We start from the raw sequence: 27,536 nt of genomic DNA, 5'->3' as shown, positions 1-27,536 counted from the left end.
TTTGTCTTTGAGAATTTTTATGTATAGTTTATGAGTATAAAGTGAACCCAACATCTGTTTTAATGTAAATTGGGCAAGAAACCAAGTTGGCAAAGTGACACATTCAGCCATGATGACACCACTAGGGGGATTTTTGTCCTTTGTTCATGGTGAAACTCTTGAAAGGAAAGGTTAACTGATATTTTACATTTTCACTATAACTCCATGAATATTTAATAGAGAATATAATTTGTTACTAGACTGTGCCATCTGATTATGTCAAAGGCTGAAGGTTATCCTGATCTTTAACCAAATTCATTTCCATTAGGTCTCAAAGCTCAAACTCTGAAACGATTCAGTTCTGTGAACTACATGTAATATTTTGTTAAAATGTTCATAACCTCCTCCTTTAAATGCATAAATGTCAGTTGTTTTATGTGCATGAGTTATGATTTCATTAACCACAATGCAGACATAAACATGCTGTATCTCTTCATATCACATCCTTCTATAGTAGTCCACATATATATTTTTGTATGTATTTAAATTTTTCTTGAATGAAACATCAAAGTGCCCATACTACTGTAGTTCAAAACCAGGAGGAAAAGGCACATAAAGTAACATCTCTCACCCCATTAAGGAGAGCAGGTTTTGGTGATGGCATATATAGCGTTTCTGGAATTCTCCATGTGGCTGGATCACATTAACTTTGCTCTCCAGCCTCAGGAATCTTTCATACTCCAACCTTCAGAATCACCAAGCAAAAGACCCAGAAAAAACGTGAAAAAGAAATATACCAAAAGTTTCAGCAAATTAATTTTCGCTGTAGGTAAAATATAGGTGTGGACTGACAAGGGTGAGTAAATAATGTCATCATTTTCATTTCTGGTTAAACTATATCTCTTTTTCCTTTTCTGTTAACATTTGGTATCACAGAAAAGCCCAGGATGCCTCTTTCCGATATAGGACGTTCAATGGCATGAATCACAAAGGTACTGAGAAAACATGTCTGGTGCAGTGAACAAAAATATCATCAAGATCACTTGTTTGAAGTAGGCAGGGAACTACACTAGTTTAGAGTTCCACAGTGGGGCAGTAGAGTGCTCCTTTTCAACCCGTTCAATGCTTCAGATTCAGGCCAGTGGATCACAGTCATTCATCTGTGCTCTTGGGAAGCTGGAACAACGCTGCCCATTACGCAGAGACGCGACACACTGCTATTACCAAAGTGGTCTGCGTGTCAGTTTTGCCTTCAGTTTGAAAGGACTGTCATGTCCGAACACAGAAAAGACAACAGTTCACTCGTCATCTGATTGCGCAAAAACAACAATATTAAAGGAATGAGCCGCTTGCCGTTTGAACAGGTGCATCCCAGATCACCACCACCATCAGAAAAGTTTTTTTACTGACTCACTGTGGAAATGGATTACCAGCGGCTGGATTTCATGCAACTTTTCATGCAAATTCTGTTTCCAAACGGACAGTGAAGGAGATCTCTCCAAACTCAATTGACCATGCACTGGGACATGCATCTTCTAACTATGGATAACTAACCTGCCTTTACACACACTGTTAAACATGAAACCCCTTTGGAATCCTCAGTTTGTGATGGTGATATTGAAGTGCGCAATGGTCTTGTTTCCTGGATTCCTGCAGGGCTTCACAGGTGAGTGAAAGAAATCTGGTGGAACATATGATCTATCTATCTATCTATCTATCTATCTATCTATCTATCTATCTATCTATCTATCTATCTATCTATCTATCTATCTATCTATCTATCTATCTATCTATCTATCTATCTATCCTTAAACTTTGATTAATATATTTTATTTCCATATTTATTCATACTTGAATATACATCAGCCACTGATTAAGGATTATATAATGATGTGTAAATTAATTAAATTTTTAAATGATTTTAAACAGATGTCGAAAGAGAATTATGATAAACTTACCAAATATTGCTTTTTCATTTTGTGGGAAGAAGGATCCACTAAAATAACTAGACTTCTCCTTGTAATAATTATCAATTTGTCAGATGTATAAACTTAGTGTGAGATCTGGTTTTCATTTTTATGCATTTAGTGCTTATTTAAAGCTTAAGCTGTGTAATATTTCATATTTTCATGACATGATAACATCCATTTTTATACTGACACTTTTAATGCATTCTTATTTATAACTTTCTTAAATTATATTAAAGTTTTCTTTTCTTGTCACACCTAACTATGGTTGCAGTGCTGCAATCTTTGCAGGAGAAATGGCACAGCTTTTGTGAAAGCCAAACTGTGAGGTTCATTAAAGGCTCAGGTTGTCAAACATTGGTTTGTGACATGCCAGAACCTGACTGTAGTGTTTACAGAAGTTCAGTGTTCAAAAATGGTGGATTTCAGTTCATCAACATGAAAGTTTGCAATGCATGATTCATTTGTGAATGTATGTGCAATGCATGTCGTCTCTTTTACACAGAGTCCAGATGTGTTGGTCGTGCTTGCAGCCCTCCTATGGGTAACTTGGCCAGTGGCAGGACCCTTCTCACGCTGACTAGCTGCTGCACTAATAGCTCTTCCTGCCTGCCAAACCAGCCACGCTGTCTAGCAGAGCTTCATCCTCCTGCCCTCATGGCCGATGACCCGTTTATTCATCCAGATACCTGGTGGGGCTCAGCGGCGGCCACTGGAGAAAAGGAAGAAATCCGTCTTGACTTGGAGACACGGTTCTGCATGAGTCACGTTGTGATGTTGTTCCGTTCTCCACGTCCTGCTGCTATGAGGTTGGAAAGCTCACAGGACTTCGGCCAGACCTGGGAGACACTAAAGCTGTTTGCCAGGAACTGCACTGAGATGTTCGGGCTTCCTGATGATGTAAGTCAAGCAGGAGCTGTCTGCACTTCCAGATATTCCAACGCGGTCCCGTGCAGCCGAGGGGAGGTAAGGAAGGAAATAAGGTCTCCAAAGCACCACAAAACATCATTTTTAAATGCTTCAGCAGGTTTAAATGTGAAGGATTTTCAATGCTTAGGTCACTTTTTCAAAACTCTTTACACAGTGAGCACAAAAGCAGTTTACATGGGCAAAACTGTGGAAAATGTTCAATTGCTTTGGCACAAAATGCATTCAGTGACTACTTTTTTTCAAATTAAAAGTAACACCCCCAAAACGGTACCTACAGGCCAATTTGTACATGTTTACATACTCTTTTCAAAACTGCTCAAACCGGTTAAACTTATGTTCAAATTCTAACATGATACAAAACTGAATATGATTGCAATTTGCTACATTTTTGCAGTCATACCATATTTAAATATATTCTAAATCTAAAAAAGGAAATACTTTGAAAAATATTAGATGTAGACGAACATCTACACAGGTGTTAGTCTTTCAATTTCATTGCCATCTATACAAAAGGGGACAACTTGGGAATCATTTTGGACTGTAATGTAAACTTGGACAATGTAACATATACTGCTGTGAATTTAGTAGAAGAGAGTAGAGAGGTGTCATTCTTGTTTTGTAAAGATATTTTACAAAAGAAATCATTGTGTAATGCTACCTGTTATTAGTGTTTTTAGGTCATTGTTTTATGAGTGACAAAGTGTGTTTGTTGGGTGAAAACCTTTGCTAGTTATGGAGGAATGAGTTGATTCGAGACGTGTGATGTGTTTTGGTAGTTTTAGTGCATTTTGAAAGTAAAATTAACTGCTGTGCCAAGCTGAAAGTTGGTAAGAAGAACTGTGAGAAAAAGTGACTGAGAAATGCTAGAGCGATTGTAAAAAAAAAAAAAAAAAAACTAACAATATAAAAGTTATTCTTACGTTTACTTAAAAAAAAAACACCTAATATTCCCCCATTCGAGTACAACTATGGTGAATTTAAATCTCAGTTCTGTCTGATGCTTTTTGAAATATGACAATGCATCATCATTTGTTTCTAATTCTTTTATAGATCATATTCCGATCCATAGGATTGGGAAGTGGGATTGTCGATCCCTACAGTCCTGAGGCGCTATCCCGTCTGACAGTAACTAACTTACGAATACAGCTTTTAAAATCTCAACAGTGTCCCGTCTCGAAGGGGCAGCGGAGCGTCCCGCCCTTTTTACCCACAATTCACAGCAGGATGCTGACTTCTCCCACACCCAGTTCTGATCCCCTGGATTCAACCCCATTTGCTGTGTACTCTCTTTTGGCTAAAGGGACGTGTTTGTGTCATGGCCATGCTGAACATTGCCTTCTTGAAAATGAAGGACAAGACAGCCTGCAACCCAGTAATGTGGTAAGTGTGTCTGTTTTGTTAGTGAATTTTGGGACAAAGAACATCGCAGCCACTTTTCATGATGGGGCCGATGTAAGCATGTTATGGGCTTGAGGTATGGGCCCTAAATGGGTTTGTCCATTTGTTTCATGTCGGCCCTACCTGAATTTGCCTTTATAGGGCCCATATATCAAGCTAATATCGTTCCTACATTCGCCCCACCATGAAATATTGTCTGGATGCATACTTGAGGGTGTATGCGCACTCACCAGGTAGTTAGGAGAATAGGAAGTGGCCTGTTAAATGTATTTTTATAAGGTTTTGTGGGGCTTGAATGGGCAGCAACTGAAAGTGATTCATTTCTCTGGAGCGCAGGTGTCTGGCAAGTGTGTGTGTACCCACCACACAGCGGGCGATCACTGCGAGAGGTGTGCCCCGCTCTACAACGACCAGCCCTGGAGAGCAGCCAATGGAAGCAGCGGGGAGAGCAACCCATGCCAGAGTGAGTGCGTTTACTGTACCGGCTGATTTAGCCTTAAATTCCTTTAATCCTTGAAAATGGAAAGGAAATTGTGCAATGAAAGGTCTTTTTTATATATATATTTTTTACTTTCTAATGCAGGAGGGTTACGATACATATCTAAGAACCACAATACCATGGGTGGTTAATCCAGAACACCATAGAAACAAAAAATCTGAACATTTTAACAACCACATAAACTATGCCTTGGCAACCACCAGGAGTACCCTAGGATTTTTGTTTAAAAAAACAATTAAAAAATTACAAAATCTTGTACATCATCATTTTATGATTTTAAGAATCTCCAGGTTCAATTATACCTTATAATAAACATAAACAAAATAGATTTTGCTTAAAGAAAATAAAGCCTGTTTTAGAGCCATTATGATTATTTTCATATATTACTAATACATTGTCGTTACTGTAATGCATTTTAAATATATTGCTTAACCATTTTTACATCATGATATTATTGTACTGTTTTAAAATATAATAATGTGTTAAGGTATTTTAAATGAAAAAGTAACAATTAATTAATATATAAATAAATAGAAAATGACTATTGCAATATTGAGAATCTAGTGAGAATCACAGTTAAGAATAATGGAAATGATTAAATAGTGAAATGCTGGAATAATATCTTATTTTATTATGATTATTATGATTAAAATCTGAGGTGTGAACTAGATTTTAAATAAAAAAAATTAACATATTACAGTACTTTAAATAATAAAGTAAATATAAACAAGATATGACTACTTCGCAATATTGATAATCTAGTTAGAATTGGTATTAAGAATAATAGAAATTACAAAAGAGTAAAATGGCTTATTTTATTATGATTATTACAATTAAAAAACAAAAAAAAAACAAACATTGTATTACAGGATTTTAAATAAAAAGCTAAATCCAAATAAATAAATAAGAAAATGTCTGTATTGTACTATTGAGAATCAAGTGAGAATTGCTATTAAGAATAACGGAAAATACAAAAGAATTCTTAATTTTAATTTTAAAATTGGATGTGTGAACTGGACTATTGAGAATTATTATTATTATTATTTGCTTAAATAAGAGTTTAAAAGGGAAACGTCAAGGATTGTTTCTCAGGTCTTGGATGATTCTTTCTTCCATAATGTCTCTTTCTCTTTCTCTCCCTCTAACTTTTTCTCGTTGCTCTCGTTCTCTGTGTCTCAAGAGTGTGAATGTCACGGCCACGCAGAGAGCTGCCACTTCTCCCAGCGAGTGTGGCTGTCCACAGGGGGCAGTAGTGGTGGCGTCTGCGACAACTGCCAGCATAACACTGTGGGCCGCCGGTGCCAGCGCTGTCGCCCTGGATACCACCGCCACCCTGCCAGACCCCTCAACTCCCCGCATGCTTGCACACGTAAGACAGTTAGAAAGAAGAGAAGGAACAAACAGACAGAACAAAGGGTTCTGCACTCAAATAATTAGTTTTAATTGAAATCAAATTTGACTTTGTATATTTTATTAATGCACATTCCTCTTATGGTCTTATAGTTGTCCTTTGTAAGAAAAAAATAGAAATTTGTCATCTTTAATCAATGATAACTTGCTCTTCTTCTGAAATGACTTTTCGTTAACACTTTATAATAAGGTGTAATTTGTTAAAGGTACACTATGAAACTTTTGACCCTCTAGCAGTTAAAAAACATAACTGCATGCAATTTGTTAATCGAATTGCAATTTTTTTTGGTTGTGCTTCAGTTCTTTGTGGGCGAATATGATCATCCTACTGCTCATAAAGCATACACTACTGGGCTTAAGAGATATAACCAGTTTAGATGGAAAGAATCTCAAGCTGACTAGCTTAAGACGTTACTGTAGCTTTACCCATTAATAGACACAGTGCTTCCTTGAAAAACAATTCCAGCACAGCGCTACAACAACCATAATGAAATGAGCCTTCACAATAGATAATGCTTGACAGTGAACTCTGTTAGAGCTACGTATGGTAATATATCTGTTCAATAAAATACCTTACTCACCTGCCATCTCTGAAAACCAAGCCAATGTTGATTCTTGTTTTATCACAAGCTCTGTCGCGTTCTCTTTTTGCAAGCAAAAAGAGCTGAAAAAAGAGCTGTTCAGCGTTTTTTTTTTTTAAACGGGTGGATTCTCTGAGGTTTGAGATTTAGGCCATGTCCACACTAATATTTTTCTCTCCGTTTTGGCCTTCCGTCCACACTGAGACGACGTTTTTATTAATGAAAACGCAGTCCAAAGTGAATACATTTGAAAACGCCGTTTTCAGGTTGTAATGTGGACTGTGAAACCGGTGGTATTTAAAAACTATGACGTAAATTTAGTGATGTGACGCATATTGTACCAATAGATATTCATGTTTATACTAGTATTGTGCCTGTTATGTGCTATTCACTTTCACACTGTTGCTAAAAATATTCTACATTGCACTCTTCATATCACAGTCCTGCAAGATGACAGAATTTACTCACATTTGCTGTCTGCGGCAATACATGAGAGCAGTCGCGTTTTAGACCAAACACATGGTGTCTGCGTGCGACCTGGACCGCAGTGAATGGTGAGATATTTTACTAAATAAAATGATCCTGTCAGAAGAATTGCGCGATAACTTCATTATTTATTTTTCCATCTGAATCATATCAGTGATCTTTTGTGGAGTTTTACGCATGCGCAGTAAAGGTGAATTTAGCGTTTTCATGCGTTTTTCAAAAGTTTCTCATCCACACTGAAACTTCCGAAAACACCTGAAAACTCTAGTGTGGACGGAGAGCGTTTATAAACAAAAACGCTGTTTTCAAATGTATCCGGATTAATATAGACGTAGCCTTAGCTGCTCCTTGTCATACTTTCTCGCTTGTTGTGACAACTAACCTTAAACCTATTGCCACTCCCACACCATAAAAGTAGCTCAGTAAAAAAAAAAAAAAAAAAAAAAAAAATCCTTTAAAATAAAATAAACAACCATTAACAATTCACTAAAAAACAAAAGAACACCTTTTTCCCCCGAAAATGGTTATCTTTGCAATCATTTAGTCTTTCATTGCCTCCTAGTGGCAGCGGTATGACACAGACCGCTAAAGTGACTCGAAAGCAGTAGGACGAGCGAATGAATGAAAAGTTGATTAACATTCTTTTCTGTGGCAGGATGCTGGTGTGACCCAGTTGGTTCGGTGCCAATATATTTTGGCGACGAGACTCCATGGTGCCATCCTAGAAGTGGACAGTGCCACTGTAAACCTGGTGCGGGGGGCACCACCTGCAGCCACTGTCTAACAGGGTACTGGGGCTTTGGAGAGGAGGGCTGCAAACCTTGTGTGTGCCCCTCGACCTGTGACCCCATCACAGGGCATTGCCTAGACAGGTCAGGTTTATGCATACACAAACTAAATTTTCAATTCTTTCTATTCTAAATTATAACAAGTCTTACTTATTTGTGATTTGAAATGACAACATTGAGCATTAAGAATCTCAAAAACAAAAATCTCAATCTAAAAACCAAGTAGAATTTAAATTGTATATCTGCGGGGAATTGTCAAATATCATAGATTTTTGTTGTCATATCATTTTCCTTTAACAGCAAGGGCAGTGTGAAGCTTTACAATGTACCAATTGGTGGGAAAATTCCCGAACTGTCCCACTTTAAACCTCAAGAGGACGAGAGGGTGTGGCCTAAAGAACTTGCCATCTCTGCACTGTACTATACAGGTGAGCTGACTACAGTAACAAAACACTGTTGTGAAACATGGTAAACCACAGCAGGAAATGTGACTTCAAGATGTGGCTTTTCAAAAATGTGGTTCATTCAAATGTAAGGCTGAAATGGTTATGTATTGCAATGTAAATGGGTGAATCTCACAAACGTATCTAGAAAATGTCCATATTTCATCCCAAAATCAGAATAAAACTGTACTTAAGGAAAATGAAGCATATTTTAGCATTATTAAGATTTTTTTTTTCATTGTGCCATTATTTTTATAACAATATTCTAGTTATCATACTGCAAAATTAATGAATTAATTAAAAAAATCCTTTATGTAACGCAAAATGATTATACAGTACCATTCAGAGAAGTCTCTTATGCTCAACAAGGCTGCATTTATTTGATCAAAAAATATGGTAAAAACAGTCATGTTGTGAAATAATTTTAAATAACTGTTTTCTATTTTAATGTATTTTGTGCTGCTTAATATTTTTGTGGAAACCGTGATACATTTTTACAGAATTCCTTAATGAATAGAAAGTTCAAAATAACAGCATTTATTTGAAACAGAAATCTTTTGTAATATTATAATGGTATTGTATATATTATATTATTTGACATATATTATTTAAATGATCATGTTAATCATGGTAGAATTTGTTTTTGTTATTACTTTCGTTAATTTCTATTGATTTAAATAACAAAAATTCTGTTACACTCATTATTTTTACACTAATAGAGTAAAAAATAAAAAGTTTAATTATCATTCAAATACTTGTGACATGTTAAATGTGAATTCTCCACAGGGAAGTGCAGCTGTAGAGAAAAGAAGCTGAAAAGTGTGGCTGATCTTTGCAAGATAAAATATGCATACGGTGAGGCTTTTCCATGATATTAAATATTTCGATTAATCAATTCTGATGGCATTTGCTGTCTAAACAGACATTTGAATCTAATGAGTGTACTGACTGTGTTGGCCATAGTGATCAAAGCCAGTGTGCTGTCAGCTCATGATAAAGGCACACACGCTGTTGTCTTGGTGAAGGTGAGGAAGGTCTTCCGTTCTGGAAAACTGCCTCTCTCCCAGGGCACACACAGTCTGTACCCACTCTCTTGGACCAGCCGTGGCTGCACCTGTCCCATCCTCAACCCAGGTACACCACATAATGCCTTAAGTATAAAAATTTACTGTTATCTGGGCCACAGCTTGGGTTCAGTCAAGTTTGCCATTAGAGTAGTCACTGTTTTGTCTCCATCTTTAGGTGGGAACTATCTGCTGGCAGGTCCTGAGGAAGTGGACTCAGGGAGGCTACTGGTCACCATGCAGAGTCTGGTAGTCCCTTGGACCCCTATCCTGGGCTTTCAGGTCACAGAAGCACTGCATCAGGGCTGCCTATGAGCACAACTTTACCCAAATGTACAGTTGCACAACATCATGGAAGTTTGTTTCCGACACAGAATAAAAAAGGTAATTGTGACATATCTCACAATTCTGACTTTTTTCCATCAGAATTCGAACTTTATTGCAATTACGAGTTTGTTTTGAAATTCTGATTTTTATAACTCGCGATTGCTATTTTATGATTCTCAATTTTGAGAAAAAAGTCAGAATTGTGAGAAATAAACTTGCAATTGTGTTTTTTTCCCTCTCAATTCAGAGTTTATTACGACTTTCACAATTGCAAGTTTATACAGTATCTCACAAATCTGAATTTCAGCTCACAATTGTGAGTTTATCTCCCACAATTAAGAGGAAAAAGTCATAATTGTGAGATATCAATTCGCAATTGCGCTTTAAATTCAGAATCTGGAAATAAAAAGTCGCAATTACCTTTTTTTTCTTGTTTCTGGCGGTAACAAGCTTCCATACATCACTGCCCAAACTTGAAAGCCCTCACTTGAAATGATGCCATTGTACCAAAGCAGGCAGCTAGATACTTAATGTACCATGACCACCAGATGCAACTGAAATAGAATGTGGGTAGTTACCAGAAGCAAGATTCATGAAGCAGTCGCATGGCAAAGTGTACTTAATAGTCAGTTAATATAAATATAATTGTCATACAGAACAAGTTGGTCAAGGCTCTTCAAAAACAACTGTTCATTTGGTGTCTGTCTTGTGGACATGAATATCATAAATGCATTAACTCAGAACATGGATATGGCATTCATGAGCCTGATTGGACTGTTTTTGTACTTATTTCTCTGTGATTATTAGATTATAGTCATTAAAGGACACTGTAAACTAGTTTCATGAATATAAGGATGGACAAATGATAAATATGAGCCAGTGAATCCATAGGCTCACAAGGACTGCAGGGCATTTTTGTGATTCATTCATTCACACTTTATATTTTATTAGCTTCTTTGCATACAACATTTCAGTTTCAAAAATACATTTGAACATGTCACAATTGAAAAACAAAAGGTATGAAGGACTGATTCAAATTCTTCCAGTGCTTATGCATGATTTGGCTCTGTATCTTATTTTATTAAATCATTTTACAGAAACAGATACATCACAGATGAAAAGATGAGATTTATTGTTTAATCAAAACAAGAATGATCACATTAAGGCTTTGAATGACAAATTTCAATCCAAACACAGTCGCTCTTGGTGACAAAACAGACAGATTCGTAAATATCACTAGTAACACTTTACATTAAGGTCTCATTTGTTAACATTAGTTAATTACTCAAACTAACAAATTACCAATATATTTTTTACAGCATTTATTAACCTTTGTTCATGTTAGTTCACAGTGCTAACAGATACAACTTTTGATTTTAATAATGTAAATGTTGAGATTAACATTAACCAAGATTAATAAATGCTGTAGAAGTGTTGCACATTGTTATTAGTTCATGCTAACTAATGTAGTTAACTAATGTTCACAAATTAAACCTTATTGTAAAATGTTATGACACTGATTGAATGCATCAATAAGCCACATGAGTTTAAACATATTTTAAGGTTACAAAAAGGATCTGATATCAGAACAATTCTTAAACACTGTTTATTGTTAGCAATAGCATGTGTTGAGAACGGATCTAGAATTATCCCTCGATGTAAGATACTTAATTTAAACAAAACCTACTAGTCTCTGGAACAACAGATATTTTCATGTTCTTAATGAACAGAAGATCTTAATTTTGATGTTGATGTTTCCCCATTATAATAGTTTTAACGCCAAAATTCTGCATCATCGGTTGACAGGTGAGTTTACTCACTCACGCCCTCTACTGTTTGTACTTGCAACTTTAGGCTACACGCTTTCAAACCTCAACAACAGAACATTTCTTCATCATAAAATTGTTTAATCGTGTTCAACAACAAAAATCAGCACAGGAAATGTATATAGGACTCGTTCTTTTTTTCATCCCAAAACTGCACAGTCGTCAAAGTACAACCGCCAAACGACCTTTGATCTGTAGTAGTACACATACACAAGTCAAACTAGCTGAGCTTTGGTTGTGGAGCAAATAATAATCAGAAAATACAAAGCTGGATGATTCATAGGGGGTCATACTCACCATATAATCCCCAAAACTCATTATTTATAGGTCCCTCAAGTGCATGTTAATGTCATTTGAATATTTTAATCAAAAAACCTGAAGTTTAAGGGCTTCTCCCATCTCTGTGCATCATGCATCCAGGTGGAGAGCATCGTAGTTATCCAGTGGCGTATTTAGATATGATCTCTGCATACACGAAAGTGGAGCTGTCTCTGCTGTGAGGTGCGGTGGGAATGTAGCCAGGATAATATTAGCTAGCTGCTGGGTTTTCTGTGGCTGCTGGTGTGGAATCAGGAGAGGATGTAGGGAGAGAGTCAGTGGAAGTGGATTCGCTGGGTATAGTATCAGCCCCACCAGAGGGGGCGCTGTCATTGTCGTCTTCCTGGGGGTAGAGCTCGGGGTATTTCTGCATACACTCCTGCATACTCCGGAAGTTTTCCACACAATCGGACCCCTTCATCTCCTCTTTGCTATAGTGGAAACAAGAAAAGGCTTCCTTGAACTGCTGTCCACAAGGGCCACTGGCCATACCGCCCAGACACGGGCAGTTCCAGTTTATGTCACCATTAGGTAGAATAAGGCCTGTAGGGTCAAATTAAAGGAGTGTCAAATTAGTATTCTGGAGGTAAGACATTATCATATTTAGGCTAAACTATGCAAAATGGAACATTATTATTTTGTACATTAATTTTTGTATTTTGTAAGTAAATCAAACTTACCGTGATCTTCATACGGATCATTAGGGTCATCTTCGATTAGCTCAGCGTTACTGGGTGCTTCATGATCCTCTTTGGTGACAAATATGATGCGATCTTTACCTATTGTGAGAAAAGAATGAAGTTACACACAATGATAAAATTATACGAATATTTTCTATTTAAAAACATACCGCTAATTGACTTCTATACCAGTGTTATTAACTAAAACACTTAAACATTTTCTGTGATTAAAAAAATTACATACACATATATAATGAATTTCCCGAAAGGGATGAATAAAGTATTCATCATCACCTTACACACACACACATTAAAAATTAGAAAAGCATATGACAACTAAAATGAAAATATAAAAGTCCATTCTAATTATTAATAAATACTATAATAGTACACACACATCATATATTTATATATGCACTGTACTCAATTTTGAGGGCAAACATCCCCTCCAATGTCTTACAGCCATGATCAAACATCACAGACACATTGGACTGCAAATTCTGAGTAATCAAAATATTACACTTTATAAAATTATCCACAAACAGTAAAGCAGTTAAACACAATCTGTACACATGGAATAAATGAACCACTAAAGCACATGTACTGTCATGAACTGAGTGAAGAACTTTCCATCTCCTCTTGTTTATAAATCTATGTGCCAATGTGTAATCTTGTGTGTTGAAGTTCATATTGTTAAAATATTTATATAACTCTGTGTTCATAATGAAAAAAATAACCATTATTGTATAACCATAAAAATGACCATTAAATTAAAAAAATAACCATTTGGTGTACTTTAAATGATGATGACCTTGCAGGCGGCTGCTATATGTAAGGGTGACACAACACACAACGTTAGTCATTCAGTCATCATAGCCTCAAGTTCATCTATAATTCCACCAGCAATACTTCACCAAACTTGTACACACGTAATATAGGATAGTTTAGCACGACACATTGGAGCACATCTGAAAAGATTATTTGCAGCCGATAAATATTTAAATAACTCATTGATATTAAGCATGGCTGGGGAGAGTGACTTTTGCTGGCATGAGCACTAGCCGCACAGCTAAACGACAGTAAAACATGGGTATAAAATGGGTTTAAACAGTCCGATTTAGTTGAATCATACCTTCCTGTTTGCAGTACGACATATCTGCTGACAGATCCGTCTGATTGCCGTTTATCCGATCAATGAAACTCAAACACCGGTACAATGATCAATCCACACGCCTGTTACATCAACCCCAGCATGGAGGCAGGCAGCGAGCTACAGTAACCACGTGACGTCACAGCCGGATTGTATCAAAATAAAAGTCACCATGACATTTCAAAATAAAGGTGAAGGAAATAACGCTTCCCTTGACGAGGGAGTAATAGAAAATTGTTACTTTTCAAATGCATTATATCATATGGTACAGATTATATTGTTTTATTATTATCCAATACCCAGACTTAAGTCTTAAACTATGAAAATCCATTTAAAAAATATTGATAATCAATTCCAAGAAAATAGTTAAATAAACACAAACTGCTGTTTATTGTTAACTTTATTCAATTAATTTAAAAAAGATTAATCAGTAAAAAAATACGACTGTCCCTCAGTTATGTTGTGGTATAATTTTCACAAAAGTCAAAACTTTTTTTCCCAAATGTTTGGGCATCTGTTGTGTACCAAGGGGGCAACATTGTCACTGAAGAGCATGCATGAAATGGTGTATGAAGAAGACGAAGGAAAAGCAAGGTAAAGGTCACTTGTCAACTGGATATCTTTCTTGTGGGTCATTTAAAATCAAGTTTTATTTGTTAAATTAAGACAATATTGTGTCTTTGTGTTTTTAGGACAAATATACTGCTAGCTGTGACTGTATGACATAGTCCTTTAATAGCAAGAGAAAGGAGTAGACCGTTTTATAAAAATAAAAACATGTGGTGGAAATGTCATTTATTCGTGACCTTCACAGGGGGGGAAATGATTAATGTATTCTTTTGGACATTGTAGTTACCATGTAGTAACCAACTAACCATGTGAGAGTGTGAAAAGTGTGTGGGTTTATTTGGTCCCTGAGTTTAAGAACTCAGTTTAAGAAACAACCAAATCTGTCAAATAATTGTTTGGTTTTAAGACAGCAATAATACTGCTAAAATTAATTACATAATAATGCACTTTTCTGCCGTTTTTGTGTGCCGGCTGCCCAGTTTCTTCTTTATTACCTTGGGAATCCCAGTCTCAGGAGACTGAACAGTTGCAGCTATTTTACTGTCATGCCCTCAGACTCCACTGACAGCTTGTCAGGAAACAGCGTGCAGTCTGTGTTTTACTAATTAACTGAGGTACCTGAGGTGAACTAGATCCCTGTGTTTTTCAGATGGCATACCTCATTACAGAGGACAGGGATGAGTGCTAACATACTGAGGAAAACAAAAAACACTTTTATTAGTGTATCTTGTGTGTGTGTGTGTGTGTGTGTGTGTGTGTGTGTGTGTGTGTGTGTGTGTGTGTGTGTGTGTGTGTGTGTGTGTGTGTGTGTGTGTGTGTGTGTGTGTGTGTGTGTGTGTGTGTGTGTGTGTGTGTACACTGCTGTTGAAAAGTTTGGGATCGGTAAGATCTTTAAAAGAAGTCTCTTATGCTCACCAAGGCTGCATTTATTTGAAAAGATGTTTCAAAAGCTTTCTATTTCAAATAAATGCTGTTATTTTGAACTTTCATCAAAGAATCAAAAAACAGTTTTCAACATTGATAATAATATATTGATAAAAAGAAACGTTTCTTGAGCAGCAAATCAATATATTAGAATGATTTCTGAAGAATATGACACTGAATACTGGAGTAATGATGCCTACAATTCAGCTTTGCTCACAGGAATAAATTACATTAAAAATATATATTAAAGTAGAAACAGTTATTTTAAATTGTAATAATATTTCACAAAATTACAGGGTTTTTTTGTGTGTATTTTTGATCAAATAAATGCAGCCTTGGTGAGCATAAAATACCGTCTTTTTTTAACATAAAAAAATCTTACCAATCCTAAACTTTTGAACGGCAAGTGTATATGTACACACACACACACACACACACACACACACACACACACACACACACACACACACACACACACACACACACACACACACACACACACACACACACACGTTTATAATAAATACTTAAATATTCCATAAAAAACAAGAACTGTCCATTTTGATTTCATGGTGTATGGCCGAGCATACAAGGTATTTTGGTACAAACATACCACAAGGTGGCAGCATCTCTTTTAAGCACTGTTTAGCAGCTTGGTGACAGTGTTTCTTTAGTAGAGAAACATCCACATTCTTTTTTAAAAAAACGGATAACGCATAGGCTACTGAAAACACCTTCCATCCACTTTATGCACCTTCTCCCTTGCCTCTACACCCTGTTTGCTCTGGCTGCTACCTGCATTTTATACAATGTCTTTTGGAGTTTGCCCTCTGGTGGCAGCTGGCAGTATTCTTGGGGTGGTGTACAGTATGTGTGGGTGACCTTCAGTCACTTTTTTGTCTAGAGCCTTGAAGATGTAGAGATGTAGACCTGCTACATTGAATCTGCATGGGGGAGGATATTATGTCACACCAACCATCTTTACAGGCTCTCTTATCATTGAGTGCTGCTGGTGGATGTGGTGTGACCTGTGAGTGACGCAGCTTCTGCTAACCTTGAAAAATGTTCATGTCAGGGAACTGTATCGATCTACCTATGAGATAGAGAGCAGCTTGAAGGATTAGTTCACAACAAAAATTTAAATATCATTGGAAATTATCAATGAAATATAATGTAGGCTAATCAATGAAATATAATTTATATATTTAATATATATATTTAATATATATATTTAATATATATATATATATATATATATATATATATATATATATATATATATAAATAATGCGCACACACACACACGTCTGTGGTCATTGTATGCCACTTATGGAAAATAGCAACATAAAAGTTCTTCAGAACATCTAATTTTGTGCTACACGGAAAATGAAAATGACGTGGGTTTGGAACGGCATCAGAAGTTTTCATTTTCATTTTTGGCTGAACTATTCCTTTAAAACTTTTTTTCTGAGTCTGTGTGGCCGGCTTAGCTATAATTGTTCTCTGTCTGATCAAATAAAGGAGCTTTTAGGATGATGAATATGAGAGATAATTATAGAGTTCTAATGCTAGAAATCCCTTGCTTTCGTTTACAAAACAGCTATATTGTGAGTGTAAAATAAATAGAGCATTCTTGAATTTATTGAAGCCGTAGGCGGTCTGTTGCTCGTTGACTGGCTATCCGAAAGCTTATATAATTGCTTCAGTCTGGGCATAGCATGTTGGTTTACTCGCGTTCGAATCGCTGAACAAACGACCTCTCTTTGTTATTTGCTATGTGTGGGTGCAGGCTGTAGATGTTAATTCATAAAAACTTTCATATCATGTAATATTAAATTCAATAGGTAGACTTTCACAGATTGGTGGGTGGCTGCCTGGCGCACTCACACTTTGCCTTTCTTCATACAGCCTGAATCAGACGTTGCCTCATGCACTGTCTGTTTGTTCTGTCCACGGTGTCATCCAGACCCTGATGGGCAGAGAACCAGTGTAAACCAGGTCGGTGTGGATGGACAATTGTTTTTGTCACATGAGAAAAAATTCCCTACTGTTTTTGCATTGAGAAATATCATTGTAGTAGTGCATGTTGGCTCTGTTGTTTTGGGGAAATGCATTAAAATTCACTATAGACTCTTAAAAATAAAGGCCCGTTCACATATAAACTACTATAAAGAGAACGATATGGTTCTGTACTAAGCGCGTGCTTGTCTGTCACTTTAAAAGGCTTGAGCTCGTTACAGCAGGATGGATTCTGATTGGCTGTCAATGTTTTCCTTTATCAGCTGGATAAAATCGTTCTGAAATCTTTTCTCTGTGCCTTTACGTTATAGCTGTGGTGTGAACTCTGCTATTCTTTAATATTGAGAACGATTTTTAGAACTATATCTTTATCGTTATCTTTATAGTTATTGTCCTTGGTGTGAACGGGCCTTAAAGGGATAGTTCACTTTGAAATAAAATGTTGGTATGTTTTAGCTTACCTCAAGGGCATCCAAGATGTAGGTGTCTTTTTTTCCGCAGTAGTTTCAATTTTGATATTTTAAGGTCAAACCGTTCTTGTCTGTCAGTCATATAATGCAGGTCGATGGTCACCACCTCAAAGAGCATGCACAGAGTCCAAATTAAAACAATTCCCCATCGTTCAAATTAAACAATTCCCCATCGTAAGTACACATTGATGACCTAAGACACGAAACGAGCGGTTTGTGTGAGAAAACGAACAGTATTTATATCGTTTTTACCTCTTGAACACAGCCACGTCCAAGTGATCTGAGAGCGCGGGCGGGTATAGATATATACAATAGAAGTCGCCTTGGCTACGGCAGTTCATTGGAACGAAACCGTAGCCAAGGCGACATCTAGTGTATATATCTATGGCCATCAATGTGTACTTACGATGGGGAATTGTTTAATTTGAACGATGGGGAATTGTTTTAATTTGGACTCTGTGCATGCTGTTTGAGACAGTGACCATCGACCTGCATTATACTGTATGACTGACAGACAAGAACGGTTTGACCTAAAAATATCAAAATTGAAACTACTGCGGAAAAAAAGACACCTACATCTTGGATGCCCTTGAGGTAAGCTAAAACATACCAAAAATTTTTTTCAAAGTTAACTATCCCTTTAAAGGGATAGTTCAGCCAAAAATGAAAATTAGCCCATGATTTAGCCTACTCACCCTCAAGACATCCTAGGAGTATATGATATTCTTGTTGTATAAAAAAATGTCCTGGCTTTTCCTAGCTTTATAATGGCAATGAATGGATATTTCTGTTTTGAAGTCCATAAAAGTGCATCTATCCATCATAAAAGTGCTCCACACGGCCCCGGGGGGTTAATAAAGGCCTTCTGAAGCAAAGCGATGAGTTTGTGTAAGAAAAATATCAATATTTAACACGTTACAAAATAAAATTCTAGCTTCTGGCCAAACGGCCATACACAGTCTATTTGCGCCTGAAAGCACAACTTGTGTAACTTGTGATGTCGGAAGTAGAGTAGTGCGTCATGGCGTAGCGTAAATATCTGCAGGACGTCGCTTAAGTGGAATCCTTATGTTCGTTTAGCCGGAAGCTAGTATTTTACTTTGTAACGTGTTAAATATGGATATTTTTAAATATGGACTAGGTCTGAAAATGACTTTAAAACTCTGTAGAGGTTGATTTTGGCTGGGCCTTTATTTTCATTATCTTGCCCAATGAAATTTCACCACAGTTACGAATATAATTATAAAGTGTCCTTTTCCGTAACCTTTACAAGAAAAATTTAATTGCTGGGTCTTGCCATCAGATTAGTCTGGGCTTGGAAGCCTATCAATTTTCTTTCCATTTTTTTAAGTCAACCCAGGCCTTCATTCGATCTATTCTCAAAATAGTTTCAGTAGTAGCAGTTTTTATGCTTTCAGAGGCTGTTGAGGAATTTATTAAAAATGAACCTGAAACAAATAACTCAGGGAATCAATGCACCCCATGACCTGTATTCAGTTCTCTCTCGTCTTGAAGCAGCATGGGGTCAGCTAATATTTTATAGATTACACCCGAGTCGTAGCGCCCGTGGCATTCCATGTTCTTTTCTTCAGTCTGCACCAATAGTCTGATGGAAGTCTGAAAGAGAAAATATTCTGTTTATTCCTAAAAGCAGGACATAATGCTGTGACAAATCCAAAAGATATCCAGGTGGCCGACATAAATATTAGCAGAGACTTCAAGCCGTTATCCAGAGTTATTGATTGTGGTTTTCTAGCTTTACAACAACTGCCTGTTCTCATTGTGTTTATGATGAATGGTTAAAACATTTCTCCACAACAGCCTATTTGAGAGTAAAATGTGATCGTAAATAACACTTTTAGGCTGTACTTTTGACATGATAAATGCAAGAACACTTGATTAATAGTCTGTTTTGTGACATTTTATCTATAGCACACCGTTTACTCTCACATACCAATTATCTAATCCTCTTTCTGTCCTCAAGCATCATCATTTTCTCTGTGCTTAAGCTGCATCTGGCAACTGATGACATCTTTTTCAGGAAGACGTGTCTGTCATAACCTGTTAAATCATTCACATCCTTCTAGACTTCACAGCTGCATAAGCTTTGATGAAATCAGCATCACAGGTCAACTTCAGATAACCTCTTTGTGGCTCCTTCTCTCATTGGTTGGTAACAATTGTGAGTTTTGGTCCAGTTTATCCCTATTACTTAAATGTGCCATTATATTTAGGCCTGGGTGGTTCATAATTCATGTTTTGTGGTTCAAATCTGCACTGCCTAAATTTTCAGGGAGGAAAAAAAAAGAATAAAGTTTGTCTAACATGCAGACAAGGAATAAATAAAATATGGAATGTGGGTCAGACAATCAAACATTAAACTAAAAAGAAGATATTTTGAAGAATGTTGGTAACCAGACAGTTGATGGTAGCCATTGACTTCCATAGTAGGAAAATAAAATACTATGGAAGTCAATGACTACCGTCAACTGTCTGCTAGGTGGTTGAAATGGTGTTTTGGGTGGTTGCTATGGTGTTGCTATGTGGATACTATGATAGTTTCAGGGCTTTTGCTATATGTGCTATGTGTTACTGTGGTGTTCTGGGTGGTTCCAGGGTTTTGCTCTGTGGTTGCTAGGGTGTTGCTATGGTGTTTGCTATCGTAGTTCCAGGGCTTGGCTATGTGATTGTTTTTGTGATTCCATTGCTTTTTATTTGGTTGCAGTGGTGTTTTGGGTGGTTGCTAGGGTGTTACTATGTGGCAGCTATGGTGTTCTGGGTGGTTGCAAGGGTGTTGCTATGTGGTTGCTATCATAGTACCAGGGCTTTTCTATGTAAATGTTATTGTGGTTCCAGGGCTTTGCAATGTGGTTGATATTGTGGTTCCAGGGTTTTGCTAATGTTTGTGGTTACTATGGTTTTCTGTGTGGTTGCTATGATGTTCTGTGGGTGGATACTAGGGTGTTGCTATGTGGTTGCTATGGTGTTCTGGGTGGTTTCTAGGTTGTTGCTATCGTAGTTCCAGGGCTTTGCTATGTGTTTGTTATTGTGGTTTCAGTGTTTTGCTATGTGGTTGCTATGGTGTTTTGGGTGGTTGCTAGGGTGTTGCTATGGGGTTATGGGTGGTTCCAGGGCTTTGCTATGTGGTTGCTATGGTGTTATGATTACAAACAAATAACACACTTCTCTTCATCAAAGTAGATGGTTTGAGTTAACATTCTTGTATGTCACACAAATGCAGAGTGACTTAAGTTATGAGCAATAGTAGTAATGATTCCTGCCTTAGCAAACACCACTAATAATAATTGATAATGAACATTCTAATAAAGTGTGATCCAGACTTGAAAAAAACGATCCAATAGAGTTTGAATAACAGTTAACATTTAAGTTTAATGACACAGAAGAATGAGCTGAATTCTGAGTTTTATTTCCCACTCCCAATTACAAACTAGACAGCCATCAGTCCAAGACAAAGAGGAACGCTGAGCTCATCAATCTTTGTGTTAGTGCTGTTCACCTCTAATCTGAGAACCGGCTGATTCATTCTCATAGAATGGAAAGGTTAAGGTCTTTTTAAGGGGAACAGTTCTCAAATGAATGTATGCCAATGTCCCTCTTGAGGCCACCAAATCCCTTGAGAAAGTGGGACACTGTTGTGGAACAGAGATAGTCACATGAAGGCATTTGATCCTCAACGCTTCCAAAGAGATTGATTTACCAGAAAGCGATCATTAGTTACAATGGGTTGCAAGCAGAGACTTCACTACTGGACACCTGTATCTCTTTCAGGGATCCCTGAATATTTGACAACAGATTAAAAAAAGCATCACATTAGTTTATTATTTTCATTTTTATAATCTTAATGAAATCTAAATAAAATGTTTGTGACTTTTACTTCATGTCTGTTATAGCTTTACAGCCTGGTCAAATAATAATAAAAAAAGGGACTAGCACTTCAATGTGTTCCATCCCAATTTCTGTTTCAGTATGTGAGCTGAGGAAAAGCCAAGCACCTTTAACACTAGCACTTACCTTTGGCCTAATTGAAATCGCTTGGACTGGTTTAATTTATTGTGCAAGACAAATCTAGACACACTACACAGACATACTTCTCACTTCCCCTCCCCGTTGACCCTTTGGAACAGTCTGTCCCCGGGTGGCTCGGTTCTGTAGTTTTAGTGCCCTGGCTTCAGTTCAATGGGAACTTGAAGAGGATTTGGATTTCTCAGCAGAGGGTGTTGAGCCACCGGGGGTTCACTGTAACTTTCCCTGTCTGTGTTGAGTTCTGACCCAGGGAAGTAGTGTTTTGTGCGTCACCATTAAACATCGAAGAGTGTACATTTTGATTATAGACTGACCTCCTTCCACCATTGCTTTAAAATAGGGCATTTTGGGTAATAACATGGTTAATTGGGGTGCACTTATAGTGTTGGTGAAGGTTTTTACATATAGCAAAAATGGACACTAACATTCAAAAGTTTGGGGTCGGTAAGATTTTTTAATGTATTTGAAAGAAATCTCTTATGCTCACCAAGGCTACATTGATTTGATAGAAAATACAGTAAAAACAGTAATATTGTGAAGGATTATTGAACTTTAAAATACGTGTTTTCTATTTTAATATATTTTAAAATTAAAATGTAATTTATTCCTGTGATGCAAAACTGAATTTTCAGCATCATTACTCCAGTCTTCAGTGTCACATGATCCTTCAGAAATCATTCTAATATGATTTGCTGCTCAACAAATACTTTTGATATGCAACAGTTATGCTGCTTAATATTTTTGTGGAAACTATGATTTCTCAGGTGATAAAATAGAAATTTCAAAAGAACTGCAGTTGTTTAGTTGATGAATATTCTAAATTAAGTCGAAATGGGATATTTGAACAGTACATGCAGCACTTTTTGGCCCTTTTTTAAGCTTAATTTGGCTGAAGTGACTAAAACGGCTCTTTTGTGGTTATATGTGTAATGTGGGTTGTTATGTGTTAGCATCTGTTTGAAATCAATAAGTTGCTAAACTAAAAGTCTGGAAGTTCAGATATGTTTTCATAGTGTACAGGAATAGTTCACCCAAAAATGAAAATTCTGTCATTAATTACTCACCCTCATGTCGTTCCAAACCCGTAAGACTTTTGTTCATCTTCTGAACTCAAGTGAAGATCTTTTTGATGAAATCTGAGAATTTTCCATTCTTCTAATTGCTACGCAACACTTTGAGGCTACAAAAAGTTCATAAAGAGATCATAAAACTAACCCATTTGAATTCTATGGTTTAGTCCAAATTTTCGGAAGAGACTCGATCACTTTATTTATCGATTCAATTTAGGCTTTTATTCACATTTAAACATTGATCAGTGGACATAAACAGTAGCTCAACCGAACCTGCTTGACGTGCGAGAACAAACCTCATTGGTTCCTGCTGAAGCTCAAACTTGCTGAGTAACACTAGAATGAACCTCATTGGTTCCTGCAGAAGCTCAAACGTGCTGCGTAACACTAGAATGAACCTCATTGGTTCCTGCAGAAGCTCAAACGTGCTGCGTAACACGAGAATGAACCTCATTGGCTCCTGCAGAAGCTCAAACGTGCTGCGTAACACGAGAATGAACCTCATTGGTTCCTGCTGAAGCTCAAATGTGCTGCGTAACACGAGAATGATCCTCATTGGTTATCGCACGTCAAGCAAACATGCTTGAGCTTCCGTTTACCACAACTGATGTGTGCGTTGATGAATGCTTATATGTGAATAAAAGCCTAAATTCAATCAGTGCATCATATAAAGCAATCGAGTCTCTTCAGAAAATTTGGCTTAAACCATTCATATGGATTAGTTTTACGATCTCTTTATGAGCTTTTTGAAGCATCAAAGTGTGTATGTGGAGGGACAGAAAGCTCTCAGATTTCATCAAAAAGATCTTCATTTGTGTTCAGAAGATGAACGATCTCTTAAAGGTTTGGAACGACATCAGGGTGAGTAATTAATGATAGAATTTCCATTTGATGGTGAACTATCCCTTTAAACTGTTTTATTTCAGAAGATCAAGTAAAATTGTATTTGTCATTTTATGATCCATTTAAACATTCCATTTCTGTGCATCAGTTTATTGGCGTTTGATTTGTTTTGGCTTCGTTTGCATGTCCCCAATAACCCTGAAACAGATGAGACGCAAAGAAAAAATGTATGTAAAATGCCATGTAGGAGTGATTCAAGCCGATAGTTCATCTCATACGGCTCTTGCAGCTGTCTAAATGGACAACATCTGAACCCAATAAACTCTATAAAGCGCAGACACAGACTTCATTTGTGGAAGATAACTTTTATATTTTTTTTTAATCAGGTTTTACCTGTGGGACTCAGTGGGGTTGCATTTTATCCACCTTAGCTAAATAAACCAACTATGAATTGACTTTTTCCTTAGATCTTGCATCTCACTAGACAGCTACGGTTTGGAGACTTGAGGCTTTTTTGCCCTAAAACGACTTGACCTGATTTTTCCTCAGTAACCAAATCCACTGGATAAACTCCAGGCTTAGCATTCATTTTGTGTAAATGGAATTTTTTTTATATAAAATGTATCAGATCGCCATAACAGGATGTTCATTTGTGTACAATTGGAGTATTATAGTTCAGAGACCAATTGTTTTCACCTGCATTTGTTGCTACAATCACAGTGTTTGAACAAAACAAAAAAGTCTGAATTGAAAGGAAAACAAATGTTGTTACATGAGCACACAGTGTAATTACAAAGCTTTTATATAACCTCTCATTTCAGAAATACTATTTTGGGTATATAAAAACAAAAAGTGCTTTGAGCTTTGGACAAACTGATGAGACGGGCAATTTGTCATGCCAATACTTGTTTTCAAAACACTGAGGTTACTATTGCTCATGTTTCCCACAGTTTTACTCCTGCAGATTCTTGATTCTCCCACTAAACTTTCCTCACATGTGATGCTATGACTCTGGCTGGAAAAGCCTCTTTTGTATAGCGTTCTCAGTGGGAGTAACTCTGGGTTTTGGTTGTTTTAGGTCTGTCTAAGAGGCAGTTTGTGTTTTTTGGCTCTCACATTCTTCTCATCTGTGTGCGTGATGTTTGACTGAAATAGTCATCGTGCATTTTAGACCAACTTGTGTTTTTATTGCATCTGATTATAATGTATCAAACCAAGTGGCATTTTTTTCTGTGCTAACTTTCTGAGCCATTTATGCAATTATTTCTAACTAGCACATGAACGTGATCCTCTCATGTTTGACAACCAGAAACTGCATGTCCGAATACTTTTGAATCTTTATTTGAATGGTAATCTGAGCTATTGTTTTATAATTTAAAGCTTATTTTCTGTGAACTAATTTGCTTGAAATGTGTCATTCTTTTTAAATAAACGCCAATAGTTTTAAAATTTTATCATATGCAATGACATTTAGACATGAGCCCAAATACTTTTGGCTGATGAATATCACAGTAAACATTTTTATCTTTCTGTGTGATGTTTGGTTAGTATAACCACAAAAGACGATATGGATTTGTGCGAGGTCCACTGTTGCTGAACTGAAGGCCTGAAACAGAATCAATCACCTGACAGCTCCTAAACTTCTGTTCAGAATATCTCTAGCACTTGAATATAGTTAAAAGAGAAAATGTGTGTGTGTGTGTGTGTGTGTGTGTGTGTGTATATATATATATATATTAGGGCTGGGTATTGACACAAATTTCACAATTCGATTCGATTCCGATTCACGAGCTTGCAATTCGATTCGATTTCGATTCAATATTTATTATTTTGGATATCAGGTACATGGCAAATTTTCTCAAGGAAAACAAATCTCTTATTTAATACTGTAAACTATGGGAGTCAGTTGTAGCCTACTAGGCTTCATTAACCTACTATAATATTGAAGCTAAAAATTAACTGATTTGTATTCAAACACTTAAATTATAGATATATACAAATAACGTTCCCTTTGCACAGTTTGCATGCTAATTTATAAATATTTACAATTAGTTTATTGCTTTTCAAAATTTGTTCTAGACATCTAATAGCCTTGATTCTTGTAAATTATTTCTGAATGGCTTTGAACAAATTGTATAGTGGGTGGTGTATTTCTCTTCACTGAGGTCATATTTACCATAGCATGAACTATGTCACCTTCACCTCACTGAACTTCTATTTACAGCAGTGTCAACATCAGCAGGTTCATTTCACAAGCACCTTCACTTTTGTTGTTTCATACAATTCCAACTATCCCTGGTTTAAATATAGTATGTTTTTATGTCTCTGTTTATGTTGTTAGACTGCCGTAATCTTTCAAATCTGGACTTGTTCAGGTTTTCATTTGAGCTTCACTTTCAATCGAATTCCATCCGCACTCTCCGGCCCCCCCGGGGTCTCCTCATCATGTCCGAGGCCTAATGGAGGTGCACCTGGCCTGCTTGCGGAATTCCGCACACGGGGTGGAACAATGCTCAGCGGTTCTTTGTTCCCAGTGGAGCATCCGAGCACCGCGGCGCGGGCCGTGTGAAGACCTGAGGGGGGAGCGAGGGGGTTTGAGTGGGTGGGCGGGGGGGTCTGCTCTCTGAACTTACTCTGTGAAAGTGATCTCTGACCTTTGATATCCAGAGAAGAACAACAAACATGACGTTCGTGGTATGACAGATGTCTAATGTTGATAAACCGTTCAAAGACTGATTGTGCTGCTGCTGTACATGGAATTATGCAATGTTTAGAAATGCTGCACCTTCTTTTGTCTCATTTCTTCGCACTAGATCTGAGAGCTTTTCTAGCCTCTCATGTTTTGTGTGTATTATAGTAACCTAAAATAACGTATGAACGGTTTGATATTAAAATTTACAAAATTGTTATAGTTATTTACTGTTATTTGAGCTATTGAGCTACAATTATTGTTTTAAAAATGACAAATGCATATATATATATATATATATATATAAATATATTTATTTGTTACATATACCTGTTATTTGTTTGCTTAAAAATGACAAAATGTGTATGTGTGTGTGTGTATACACACACTATATACTTTTTTCCCTCATTAACATTAATTTGAATGGTCCCTTAAAATTCTATCATCATTTACTAACCCTCATGTCATTCCAAACTATGCTGTAACTTCTTATTTTTTTCTGTGAAATACAAAAGATGTTATTCTGAAAAATATCTCTCTTATTTTTGTAAAATGAAAGTCAATGGGGTCCACTGGATGATTGAAAAAAAATCTTATATTGAATTCTGTACAAGAAATTAAGTCGTGCAGGTTTGGAATGACATGAAGTTGAGTAAATACATTTCAAGTTCAAGTTTTTAATAATTATTTTGGGGGAACCTCCCTTGTCAAGATGCAGCGACTATAATTTCTGCATTAACATAATATTATACTCCTGGCCAATTAAGATTTGCTGTATAATAAGCATTTGCATTCATGTCTCTCTTAATTTTAAGGCATAATGCCAGAGATCCAAATAAAGTTGTCACTGTCAGACATGATTAGTATTTTCTGTAGTGTTTGGTAGTAAAGCCAGCTTCTGTGCAACAAGCCACATGGCAAGTGTGTTTCCATAACTACAGTATGAAAGAATAGTCTATCTGAAAATCTCTGCAATATGATAACCTACACATAAAACAGTAACACGGCCATATGGCCACATAATCCTGATGTTTATGATGGTTTCTGATTAAAATAACAAT

At 36.7% G+C, this 27,536-nt stretch overlaps 2 protein-coding genes across 2 annotated transcripts; one reads left to right on the top strand and one right to left on the bottom strand.

The window, feature by feature from the left end:
- Positions 1-934: 934 nt before the first annotated feature.
- LOC309487693 (netrin-4) lies at positions 935-10,709 on the top strand. The gene is made up of 10 exons (XM_082155477.1): positions 935-1,645; positions 2,452-2,912; positions 3,927-4,256; positions 4,611-4,737; positions 5,954-6,142; positions 7,906-8,122; positions 8,339-8,466; positions 9,268-9,336; positions 9,445-9,615; positions 9,724-10,709. The coding sequence occupies exons 1-10, from the start codon at positions 1,558-1,560 to the stop codon at positions 9,858-9,860; spliced, it is 1,917 nt and encodes a 638-aa protein (XP_082011603.1). The 5' UTR covers positions 935-1,557; the 3' UTR covers positions 9,861-10,709.
- A 271-nt stretch (positions 10,710-10,980) lies between these two features.
- chchd4a (coiled-coil-helix-coiled-coil-helix domain containing 4a) lies at positions 10,981-13,976 on the bottom strand. Its single transcript, XM_082155507.1, has 3 exons — positions 13,829-13,976; positions 12,697-12,795; positions 10,981-12,559 (listed from the first exon to the last, which is right to left on the bottom strand). The coding sequence occupies exons 1-3, from the start codon at positions 13,848-13,850 to the stop codon at positions 12,228-12,230; spliced, it is 453 nt and encodes a 150-aa protein (XP_082011633.1). The 5' UTR covers positions 13,851-13,976; the 3' UTR covers positions 10,981-12,227.
- Between the last annotated feature and the right edge of the window lie 13,560 nt (positions 13,977-27,536).

This window comes from Leuciscus leuciscus (assembly GCF_965113295.1).
Source record: "Leuciscus leuciscus genome assembly, chromosome: 23".
In the NCBI taxonomy this organism is placed as follows: domain Eukaryota; kingdom Metazoa; phylum Chordata; class Actinopteri; order Cypriniformes; family Leuciscidae; genus Leuciscus; species Leuciscus leuciscus.
Note: the sequence above shows the minus strand (reverse complement) of the source record. Positions and strands in the feature narration are given on the sequence as shown.

Excerpts from the sequence above, each read along its gene's own strand:
- LOC309487693 (XM_082155477.1), top strand. The coding sequence starts at position 1,558 with ATGAAACCCCTTTGGAATCCTCAGTTTGTGATGGTGATATTGAAGTGC. Across the intron at positions 2,913-3,926 it reads TCCCGTGCAGCCGAGGGGAG|ATCATATTCCGATCCATAGG; the intron begins GTAAGGAAGGAA and ends ATTCTTTTATAG. Across the intron at positions 4,257-4,610 it reads GCCTGCAACCCAGTAATGTG|GTGTCTGGCAAGTGTGTGTG; the intron begins GTAAGTGTGTCT and ends TCTGGAGCGCAG.
- chchd4a (XM_082155507.1), bottom strand. The coding sequence starts at position 13,850 with ATGTCGTACTGCAAACAGGAAG. Across the intron at positions 12,796-13,828 it reads GTCGTACTGCAAACAGGAAG|GTAAAGATCGCATCATATTT; the intron begins GTATGATTCAAC and ends TTCTCACAATAG. Across the intron at positions 12,560-12,696 it reads TGATCCGTATGAAGATCACG|GCCTTATTCTACCTAATGGT; the intron begins GTAAGTTTGATT and ends TTGACCCTACAG.